This window comes from Prionailurus bengalensis, chromosome A2 (genome assembly GCF_016509475.1).
Source record: "Prionailurus bengalensis isolate Pbe53 chromosome A2, Fcat_Pben_1.1_paternal_pri, whole genome shotgun sequence".
NCBI classification, from domain to species: Eukaryota; Metazoa; Chordata; class Mammalia; order Carnivora; family Felidae; genus Prionailurus; species Prionailurus bengalensis.
Window position 1 is genome coordinate 113,278,664 of NC_057348.1, and position 12,188 is coordinate 113,290,851.

The window sequence follows — 12,188 nt, forward strand, 5'->3', positions numbered from 1 at the left end:
TTTTAATGAGCTAGGCAAAGCGTTCATTTAGGTTGGTATTATCCTTTGTGAAATAGGGTACAAAATATATTATTATACAGAATATATGGCAAAAACCCACAGACATATACTGGAATATAAATGATAAGCAAATGCTTAATATTACCATATATATTCAGTTCCTAGAAATTGATAACAAAAACATAAAAACAATACCATAGGAAATTAAAAAGGCAATGGGCAACTTGGCCACTAAGCAAATGTAAAGAGGCCCAACCACTCTATAGCCAGGTAAATACACTCTTCACCCATTAGAGCTGTAGTAATTTACAAGGCCAGAATAATCCGTGCTAGAGAAATTATAGGGAAGTGAGTACTCACACTTACCAGGTGAATTGTGAAATGAAATAACTTTTTGTACAATGATTTTACTGTATGTATAAAAATTTTAAATATGCATCACCTAGGGACAGCATTCCCACTGTTGGAAATCTTTCTGCTAAAACAAAATACTAACATAAAAGCATTATCTTAGCAAGTACTAATATAAGTAAGTTTATTGCAAGTTATTTACGTTGGGGGGAAAATAGTATACAACTTAAAGCTATCAACAGGGATATTTTTATTGAATAAAATATATTCATGCTGCAGAACAGTAAATTCTATGAAAACAGTAATTTTGATTTCTACATTTTGAACTGGAGATAACGACCATTATATATTAAAGTAAAAAAAAGCGAGTGCATATATACTTCTGTAGGTTGCGTGCATGCATGAAATTTTACATTAAAAATGCACACATGAGGGGCTGCTGGGTGGCTCAGTCGTTTGAGTGTCTGACCTCGGCTCAGGTCATGATCTCACTGCTCGTGAGTTGGAGCCCCACATCGGGCTCTGTGCTGACAGCTAGGAGGCTGGAGCCTGCTTCAGATTCTCTATCTCCCTCTCTCTCTCCCCCTCCCCCACTCGTGCTCTGTCTCAGTCTTTCAGAAATAAATAAACATTAAAAAAAATTTTTTTTTAATGCACACATGTAAGCCAGATAAAAGTGAGAAAGCATTTGCCAATTAGTTATTGCTTAATTTAGTGTTTGGAATGGAGGCAGATGGAAAGAGGTTTTTACTCTGTGTTTGGCTTGTTGCAACTAATATATCTTAGCAATAATATTAATAATGATAATGAAAGTAATTATCATTATTAATATTAATAATGATGATAAAAATGATAGGTAACATTTAATGAGAGTTTACCATGTAGCAGAGACTGTCCTAAGAACTTTTTTTTTTAAGGTTTTGTTTTTAAGTAATCTCTACCTGCTATATGAAGCTCAGACTTAACAGTCTCGAGATCAAGAGTCGCAGGCTCTACCCACTGAGCCAGCCAGGCACCTCTGTCCTAGAGCTTTTAATCTCATTTGATTCTTGGCACAATCCTATGAGATGGTAATATTATCATCTTCACCATTTTATAGACAAAGGAATGAGGCTCAGAGGAGGTGGTCACTTGTCTAAGGCTGCACTTTTAGTAAAGGCAGACCAGAATTTAAATCCAAGTAGTTTTATTGTAATGCTTATATTCTTTAAACAAAAATCCAATGAAAGATTTTTTTATTAATAAAAAATATAAATTGAGCATATGGAATTGGCATGCTTTGGAAAGTTACAATTGCAAACACACTGGGCATCTGTGCTGCATATTTCCATGATGTTTAATCACTAATTTTATATGCAGTCTTAAGAAAATTAATTTATCTATGTCTTAACTTCCACACTTAACCAAATATCTTCCATTTTGTGGTAACAGTGAGCCTCATACTCCTTTACACATATAAATTGATATAAAAAATTGAATACATGTTTATACTATATGCATTAACTGCCAATAACTATTAATTATGTTCTTATATAAATTAACAATAAATATAACTGGGTTAAAATCATAAACATTACACATTTAAAAACTGTAAGTTAAATCTTAGTAAGTTTTACATGAACAAACCATGAAACAGCTGTAAGTGCATATGAGGAACAACAATGCCATCAACTCTTGCTAGAGAAAACACAGTCTGAAGGTCTGTCTTTATTCACTTTTTGACAATGTTGGTTACAAACGTAATTTATTACTTTAAAAGGCTTGTATATGTATATCACCTCTTGTACCTATTTCCCCATAAATGTTCTATATCCAGGCCCTAATTACATTACAATTACATTTCTAAAACTTTCTCTGCTTCCTGAAAACAATTATTACTGGTATTTAAGAAATTTCTTTTTAAATTATTTTAAATTTATTTAAATTTTATTTTAAATTTAAATTTAAATACAAAACTAAGGTGGTTTTGTACCTTACCAGGGTTTTATTATGATAGCAACTATGCATGGTCTCCTAGATGTACTAATGAAGCTACTTGTTCTAAACAAAATGCTCATTGAACCTATGTCCATTTCCTAATTGTGTACATTCCCAGTTAACACACTTTGAAGGAGAGGTGAATGTTAAATTTTGATCTTTCTGTGGTTTGTGGCCTCTCCAAACTTTTGCTTTCTGCTTCTCAAAGACAAAATCAAACAGTTTAATTGTTTCAGCAAGTAGCTTCCTGGTGGAAATGCTCAGAATTGGTCGCTTTCATTCAAGTCACCTCAGTTTCTTTTCCTATAATATTCAAGTATCCTCTGGAGCTGCTTGTATCATTCATCTATAAGCATATTTATTAAAGTCTTACTCAATGTATCCTCAGCATTACAGGGGATTAAAGCCCTGGCCTTTGCCCTCAGAGAGCTAAGGGCTATTCTTGGCAGGGAGGGGGAAAAGGAGACTGGTGGTTTCATTGCGATCTTTTGAGCATTCAAGAGTTATTGATTGAAAGGTCAGTTGAGAAATACCAGGTCCTAGAAAGTGGGGACCAGAAAATATTTTATATCTGAAAGAGACCTGTTAAAAATTCCAGAAACAAAAACAAACAAAAAATTCCAGCAACATTGTTCCAAATGTAGATTGATTCAGAATTGCAATTCTAAATGCACAGGAAATCTGCCTAGATTCTAGGCTTGTTCTGCAGTGTAACTGGAAATACGAACTTTCTGCTCCACAAAGGTGGTAGGGAGAAAAAAAAAGTCCATAGGACACTATTTTTTCAAATTCTGGGATACTACTAGATTTTTTTTTTTTTTTAAGTAGGGAGAATAAGAAGACCTAAGTATTTTTTTTTCCTGAAGCTTCGCTTCAGTTAATATGATTGTTTGACATGCAACGAATATATATTAATATGGCTCTAAAAACTGTTTCCCCTGGACAAATAAAGAGTGTCTAAGTCCCCTCCCCATGTCCAGCATTGTTTCTCCACTCTGTGGAGCTCTCCACTCAGAAACTACATGGGTAATGCATGGCAGCGGTCCTCTAGCACACTGGTAGATCTCGGAGGCAGTGTTTTATGTGAGTAGTCAGTGCTCAGTGTTGTTAAATATTTTGAATAAAAATGCTCATTTTCCTCTTTGTATGTATGTGTGTATGTATACACATTAGGTCAGTATAAAATAGTGTTAGAACCACTATTCTATGGGCAATATGAGTGTAGGAAGGAAATTTTTTTTTTTTTTTAATTCAGAGAGAGAGAGAGAATTCCAAGCAGGCTCCACATAGACAGTGCAGAGCCCAACACACGGTTGGAACCCACAAACTGTGATATCATGACCTGAGCCAAAATCAAGAGTCAGATGCTCAAACTGACTGAGCCACCCAGGCACCCCAGGAAGGAACCATTTTATTTTTTAATTTTTTTTTATTTGACATTTATTTATTTTTGAGACATAGAGAGACAGAGCATGAACAGGGGAGGGTCAGAGAGAGAGGGAGACACAGAATCTGAAACAGGCTCCAAGCTGTCAGCACAGAGCCCGATGCGGGGCTTGAACTCACGGACTGTGAGATCATGACCTGAGCCGAAGTTGGTCGCCCAACCGACTGAGCCACCCAGGCGCCCCAGGAAGGAACCATTTTAAACCAACTACTTCCTCCAAGAGACCAGCCTCGTAGGCCTAAGGCTGAGAATTTTATTGAATTTCTATTTACACTTACCTACACAGAGAATGATCCTGGCTTTCCACCTACCATGATGATATCAACTTCTTTAATTATATTAAGACTAAAATTAAAGTGATTTAAAGAAAAATATTAAGTATATCATAGTATAGATGATTCACAGCTTAAGTTAGGAAGGTGGTATAAGAATGACTATAATTTTGGAACTGTCTCATCTAGGTAAACCTTCTATTAGACAAAATGCTGGTGCCTGAGAACAGATTAATTTAGATCACCTGCCCCAGGTCTTATAGCTCAGCCATGGATGAGAAGCTTTTGGTCCATGATAGAAAGCAGGCCTTGATAACTATTGAAGGGTAGCAGAATGTGCCATTCCAAAATACTGCTACGTTGGCATATTATTTTGAGCTGTATGCAGTTGAAAAACAGCAAATACAGAGAGATGCTCCCTCCAATCCCCTTATCTGCCTAAAGACATAGCCCCTAAAAGGAACTCAATTTTCATAACCTCCCTCTGCCCCCCCCTCCCCCGCCAGGGAGTTTCATCAACCAGGGAAGACTGACTTACAGGAGAGGAGACTACAAGTCTATACCATAACCAGAAAACTTTCACAAACTATCATACCTTCCATCTATTTGGCTACAGGCCAATCTGTGTTTCCTAATAATTATTTACCCTCCCCCTAAGAGGCCTACATCCCCCTTCCCCTTTCCCTATTACGATATTTAACTCTGAATTTTAAGCTATTTTGGGAGTTGTTCATTTTTTCTTGGGTATCTCCCATGCATACATGAGGTATACATGTTAATAAAATTCTGGAATTCCTTGCTGTTGTCAATTATTACAGAAGTCTCTTCTAAGAAATCAGAGGGTAGAGGAAAAATTATCTTTCCTCCTCTACAGTATGTTTCATGAATACCAGGATTACCACTATCTATAGGGTACAGAATATTTACAATACTTTGTAGATCCATACTGAAAGGATAAGCATTCTTATTTATTTATTTTTTTAAGTATTTATTTATTTATTTTGAGAGAACGCACAGGAGAGGGGCAAGAGAGAGGGAGAGAGGGAATGCCAAGCAGGTTGTGTGCCGTCAGCAGAGCCCAATGCGGGGTTCGATCTCAGGAACTGTTGAGGTCATGACCTGAGCTGAAATCAAGAGTCAGACACTTAACCAACTGAGCCACCCAGGCACCCTTGTTTATTTATTTTTAAATTATATTCTTTCAGCTAATTTTTTAAAATTTATTTTGAGAGAGAAAAAAAGCATGAGTGGGGGAGGGGCAGAGTGTGAGACTGAGAAAGAGAAACCCAATCAGGCTACACTCAGTCATGGGGGGGCCTGAAGCAGGACCGGAACCCCAACCCTGAGATCATGACCTGAGCCAAGTATGGACACTTACTGAGCCACCCAGGTGCCCCTAAGCATTCTTTTTAAAATCTGTGGTTCAGAGTCAGTGACACTGTCCCTCTGATCAGAGCAGGTTTTGTAAGAAAACTGCCAAGGAATGTCCCAATTCATAAGACTGCAAAATGTCTTCCTTCATTTATCATAATGAATTGGAGGAAAAAAAAAAATGACTCGAGGATAGAGTTTATCTGTAAATGCAAGAAGCACTTTTGAGTTTCTGTATTGTACATGGTGGGGTCGAAAGCAGGTTATTTAAGGATCTTAGTCTCATTTTTTTTTAAGAAGGGGTAGACAATACTATGTAATTCTTTATTTGAAGTGCTTTGTCTTTCTGCACTGCTGGCTTTGTCATCAGCCAATGTTGCAATTATTTTAACAAGCAAAGGAAATGCCAGTCAAGTGTAGCACCTGGGACCTCCTCACCCTTGCAACATCCTAGGCTTCAAGGAGGAGACAACAACGCTCAAAGCTGTGTGAGCCCAGGTTAAATGGGAATGGGTGACTATGAGCTTGGGTGTGTAAGAGCACCTTGTCCCCAGGGCCAATGTTTACATTAGCGATTCACTTCCACCTTTGGTACACTTAATCAGCCACCTATTATATTCCACAGCACCATCCTGACTTCAGGACTTTGAAGGACAGCTTTGAAGACTGCTCAAGTGCATTTGACATTAAAATGCTTTGTGCAGCCAGATGTGAATTCCACCTGCCCAGAAGCTTATGCTGAACTGTGACTAGGGCTGACCCAAACGGAGCTGGGTTTTTCTTCGCCTCTAGAATCTTGTGAGACCAGTAAGAGTGAGAAGTCCGCCAACCACAAGGGCTACTTGGCAAAACACGATGCAACCTTAGAAGGCGGGTCATTGCTCTGTTCCAGAAGCCAGTTAGAGACAACAAATAAAATGGAAGATGCTTCTCTGTGGTAAAGCAGGCCTCGTATTTGAAGCGGAAGGCCTGAAAGAGGGAGGTAAGCAAAGAAAGGAAAGGCGAAGGCACGGCTCCTAGAAACCGGGTTCATTCAAACCCGGAGGACAGCAAACCCCGCCTCCCCACGCCGCCGCCCGCTCAATCGCCAAGCGCTCCGGGTGTGAGCTCTCCCTGCGGGGAGCGGCTTGGAGCCGAGGAGGCGGTGGCAGAGGTGGTTTGGGCAGCCCCGCGCGGCGGATAGGCCCAGGCAAACAACACCCATTCCCCCTCCCCCTCGCTTAGTTCAACTCCCACTCGGCCCCGGCCACGCCCTGCCGCCACCGCCCCCTCGGGCAGCTTTCCGCTCCGCAGCCAGGCCTCGGTCGGGGGCGGGAGGGTAGGCGGTGCCTCGGAGGGGCCGCCGCGGCCGCCGGAAACTACAAGGGCCGATAGGCTTTGCGGCAGCGAGCCGCCCCCTTTCTCCCACCACTCAGCGCGCGTCACTAGGGCCTCAGCCAATGGGGCCCGAGCCAGGGAAAAAGGGCGCCCGGGTCCGGATGCGCCTCAGGAAAGCCATGCTCCCTGCGCAGGGGCAGCGGGCAGTTCACCCGGCGCGCCAAGCCGTCGGTGGTCCGCACGTCCCCTCATCCGACCCATTCGCTTCCCTTGAGCGACAGCCCTACTTTTTCCTTTAGTGGCAATTCCGAGGGATGCTGGAGCAGGTTTTTGAGGGGAGGGCGCTGGGAAATGAGTAGGGGGCGGGATATCCTGAGACAACAAGTTTGGCTGTATGGAGGGCCTACCGGCAGCGAGCCTGAGCTAGAACGCCGAGAGAAGGAGTACCGGAGAAGCCAAAGGAGGAAAAGAAGAGCGGCTGAAAGGATAACCCCGAGAAAGGGGGTGGAGAGGAGGCGGCCCCAGCGCCCCGGCCCCCGGCAGGTCGGCGGCCAATCCGCTGGGGGAAGGGGTGGAGAGTCGGCGGCTCCGGCGGAGAGAGGCCGAGGGGGGTGGGGAGTCGGCCGGGCTCGCACCGCCCTGGCCCCGCCCCCAGCCCTCGCCGCCGCCCGCGCCGCGCGCCGCCGCTGTCAATCAAGGGCGAGTCAGCCGGGCTCGGGCGGAGAGAGGAGCTGCTACGCCACAGCCCAGCGGCGGCCATTCGCGGAAAAAGAGGCAGAGCCTGTGCCAGCTACAGCCTCCTCCGAGCCACCGCGGGCGGGCGGGACCGGCCTCTCCTCCCGCCTCGCCCCCACCCCCACCCACCTCTATCCCTGTGTCTCCGTCTGAGGGTTTGTCCTGTTAATGCGGGATGAGCGGTACGTATTCTCCACCCCCCTCGGTCTCCTTCACCGCCTCCCTCCCTCCCTCCCTCCCCAGACCCTGCTCGGTTCTCCCCCCTCCCCCGGGGCCGCTGAGATGCTTTAAGGGGAGGAGGAGAGGAAGGGAGGGTATCAGGGGGAGGGAAGGAGGGTTGTGTTTTGTCTTAATGTCTGAGAGAGAACAACCTTCTGGGTGTTGCTCTGGAGCGGATGGGTCGGGTTTCAAACCACGTTTTGTGATATCCCCCTCCTCCCTTCCCTCCTTCTCCCCCACCCCCTGCCGGTGTGCGTGGATCGCGGGTTTATGGAGATTAATGTTCGGGGGGAGGGGAAGAGGAGGAGAGGGGGAAGACGAATAATAATAATCCTAATAACCTGTTGTCGTGGGGGGGGGGGTTTGTTGCAGATCAGAAGAAGGAGGAGGAGGAGGAGGCGGCGGCGGCAGCAGCAGCAGCGGCGATGGCTACAGAAGGAGGGAAAACCTCTGAGCCAGAGAATAACAATAAAAAACCCAAAACCTCAGGCTCCCAGGTAAAAGCAAACATAAAAAAATTCATCACGAAACGTAAGGGGAGAGAGGGAGTTATGTCCTTTAATTGCCCAGAACTGAAGAACAGAATACAAATGTTCATCCACTCAAAGCATCTTTCTGAGAGTGAGGAAGTTAAATTGTAAATTCATAAAGATTTCACATGTTTAAGGGATAACGTTGTTTAAAATTACATCAGGAACTCAGACCAGTAGAAAACGGTGTGTATTTTCCCAAGGGCATTTTGAGTTTATGAGAATATACTTTACAAAAGTTTCTTAGAAATTTCTTTTTATTTGAACTTTATATTACAGTACCTGTTTCCTTTTTTCCTCTATCTTCTTGCTCTTGTTACTATTTCTTTTTGATTTCTGTCATTGCTTAAGTAAGTTCTGAAATGTAGAGCTGTCAAAATAAATAAATAAATAAATAAACAAACAAACAAACCCCTTCCATCTACTGGCCTCCACTAAATCCGCCCACTTTTTTTTCCCCCTCTCCTTTATCATCTCATTTTTGGGTAGGACTCTCAGCCCTCTCCTCTGGCTTTACTGGCAGCTACTTGCAGCAAAATAGGGACTCCTGGTGAAAATCAAGCAACTGGACAACAACAAATTATTATAGATCCAAGCCAAGGATTGGTGCAACTTCAAAATCAACCACAACAGCTAGAACTGGTAACAACACAACTTGCTGGAAACACTTGGCAACTTGTTGCCTCCACTCCTCCCGCTTCAAAAGAAAATAACGTTTCTCAACCAGCTTCTAGTTCATCTAGTTCTTCCAGCAGTAATAACGGGAGTGCATCTCCTACAAAAACGAAATCAGGTAATTCTTCCGCCCCTGGTCAATTTCAAGTCATACAAGTACAAAATCCGAGTGGTAGTGTCCAGTACCAAGTGATTCCACAACTTCAGACAGTGGAAGGCCAGCAGATTCAAATCAATCCAGCTAGTAGTTCATCTCTACAGGATTTGCAGGGTCAAATCCAGCTCATTTCTGCAGGTAATAATCAAGCTATACTCACAGCTGCTAACAGGACAGCTTCTGGGAATATTCTTGCTCAAAACCTGGCAAATCAGACCGTTCCAGTCCAAATTAGACCTGGTGTTTCAATACCACTGCAATTACAGACCCTTCCTGGTACTCAGGCTCAAGTTGTAACAACTCTACCAATTAACATTGGAGGAGTGACTTTAGCTTTGCCAGTGATAAACAACGTGACTGCTGGAGGAGGGACTGGACAGGTTGGCCAGCCTGCTACTACTACTGATAGTGGGACTTCCAACGGGAGTCAGTTAGTTTCCACACCCACCACTACCACCGCTTCTGCCAGTACTATGCCGGAATCTCCCTCCTCCTCCACTACCTGCACAACCACTGCTTCGACGTCTCTGACAAGCAGTGACACGTTAGTGAGCTCAGCAGACACGGGCCAGTATGCAAGCACATCAGCCAGTAGTTCTGAACGCACTATTGAAGAATCTCAAACACCTGCTGCTACTGAGTCTGAAGCGCAGAGCTCCAGTCAGCTTCAGTCTAATGGAATACAGAACACACAGGATCAATCAAATTCTCTTCAGCAGGTGCAGATTGTAGGCCAGCCTATCTTACAGCAGATCCAGATCCAACAGCCTCAGCAACAGATTATTCAGGCTATTCCGCCGCAGTCATTTCAACTTCAGTCAGGGCAGACAATTCAGACCATCCAGCAGCAGCCTTTGCAGAATGTTCAACTTCAAGCAGTAAATCCGACTCAGGTGCTTATCAGGGCTCCAACTTTAACACCTTCAGGGCAAATCAGTTGGCAAACTGTACAGGTTCAGAATATTCAGAGTCTTTCAAATTTGCAAGTTCAGAATGCTGGGTTATCCCAACAATTAACCATCACCCCAGTGTCTTCAAGTGGTGGCACAACCCTTGCTCAAATTGCTCCTGTGGCTGTTGCTGGTGCCCCAATAACTTTGAATACTGCCCAGCTTGCATCAGTGCCTAACCTTCAGACAGTGAGTGTTGCCAACCTGGGTGCTGCAGGTGTTCAAGTTCAAGGAGTTCCGGTTACAATCACTAGTGTTGCAGGTAAGTTACTACAATCTTTTCTCTGTAAGATCCTTTCATACAGTTTTTAATAAGTTACTGCTTTTCTTTGCTAACTTAGATTTGAAGACCTCTGAAATAAACATAATCACAGGGAATCTAAAATGACAGGAATGTTAACTTCTGTAACTAGTCATCGTGTGACCCATTCGCGTCTGTACGTTTTAATGTTAGGTTGTAGAAGTTATATTTGTTAGACAGTTTTATCAACTTATTTTTCCATGGAGCAAAACTTCCTGATTAGAATCAAAATTGTCTTCTGTAATTTAGAGATATTTGAATACTCTTGAACTCTTCAGAAAGAACTCTAATAAAAAAGATGTTAAAGATGTTTGTATCTTTAAAAGAAAGTAGGTTGAAAGTTGAATACGTGGTTGTGCATCTGTTGAAGTTTTAATTCTGCTTTGTAATAAGTCTGACTTTTTCTTCAATTGGAAGTTATTTCTCATTCAGCATCTTGTTGCTCGTGCTTTTGCGTTTTTTTTACACAGTGTTGTTTTAAACTAGGTTTTGATGCAGTTTAGAGATAGAGTTTTAAGTTGCAAGTTGATTAATTTTTTATGTCTACTTTTCTGTTAAAACCAGCATTTTCTCAGGATTTTGTATTAGTAGTTATTCGCATATAAAATTGTATATAAATCTTATGGTTCTGTTATTTTTAGGCATTTTTTAGTGTGAAGTTGTTGAAAAGCAATTAAGAATGAAAATAGTAAAATGTCACTAACTTGAATTAATTGTAGTAAGGTCATTTTAAAAACCAATTATAAAGCAATTGTTATGTACGTAAAGAGATTTCTGAAGTATTTGCGAAACTAGACTTACTAAGTATTTTAAATTTTCTTGACTTGTCTTATTTTACCTAATACTTTTTGTTTTCTAGTAATTAAACACTTTTTACTGATTCTGATTAGGTGCAAACCTACTTGTGGTTTTCATGCCTTTGATAGTGTCAGGTCTCTAGTTAAATATTTTTATGTTGATAATATGAATGAGCACATCACTTTTTAATGACCTTTCTAGAAATAAGTTTCAGAAAAATTATGCTAAACTGTTTGTTTTACAGTTAATACCTAAAGTAGTTGTATATATTTATGATTGGAAATTGCCAAATAGAGCTCTCTTGTCAGGAAGAATAGAGATTACATGTTATATTTAGATGCCCATAACCTCTAAACCAGATCTTTCCAGTAGAATTTTCTGTGATGAACAAGTGTTGTACATCCTATCCAGTGTGTTAGCCACTAGCCATATGCGGCTCTTGAGCATTTAAAATGTGGCTAGTGCAACTGAAGAACTGAATTTTTAATTCATTTAATTTTAACTTAAATAGCCACGTGATTAGTGGCTTTTGTATTGACAGGACAGTAACCTAATCAAAGAGTATTTTGAGTGTGGTACTTTTCCCCCTAAAACTATTGCAGGGCAATTATATAAGTGTTTCTCTGTATTACAGTCCATAGATTGTTTTCTTCCTGTTCTTTTCCTAAACGTTGACAGTATCTTAAGTATTTGAGAAAAATATCTGTTTTTGGTGGATTGTTTGACAGTTTGCATTATCAAAGCAAAAGTTAGTTCACTTAAATTTTGATTTGCCTATTAAGCATTAGTTGTGAATTATGCTTAAGAGAATTGAGTAATTTATAAGTTAGGTCAGGAATAGTCAATTCTTATGTACTCTCATTGGTATCAGTTACAGCTCCTTGCCTATTATGAGGGTGAGTCATTGATACTAAGAGTATGATCTTCTGACCACGCAACTCAGATTTATTTGAATGTTGTATTATTATGAATGCAGCATCCACTTTCTGGAACTATAACTTTTGGGGGTGTGGTCAAGGAATTTGCCTATCAGATAAACTTTGCAGGTCATTCTAAATTCTCGTTGAAATTTGAGAACCAAGGAAGGA

At 41.7% G+C, this 12,188-nt stretch overlaps 1 protein-coding gene across 1 annotated transcript in view; it reads left to right on the forward strand.

Annotated features, from left to right (window-relative positions):
* Positions 1 to 7,459: 7,459 nt before the first annotated feature.
* Positions 7,460 to 12,188, forward strand: part of SP4 (Sp4 transcription factor) — an 83,615-nt gene continuing 78,886 nt past the window's right edge. Inside the window, exons 1-3 of the mRNA XM_043589064.1 lie at positions 7,460 to 7,652; positions 8,062 to 8,186; positions 8,709 to 10,263. Of these exons, the coding sequence (XP_043444999.1) occupies positions 7,646 to 7,652; positions 8,062 to 8,186; positions 8,709 to 10,263 (1,687 nt within the window). The 5' untranslated portion in view covers positions 7,460 to 7,645. The remainder of the gene's footprint in view (positions 7,653 to 8,061; positions 8,187 to 8,708; positions 10,264 to 12,188) is intronic.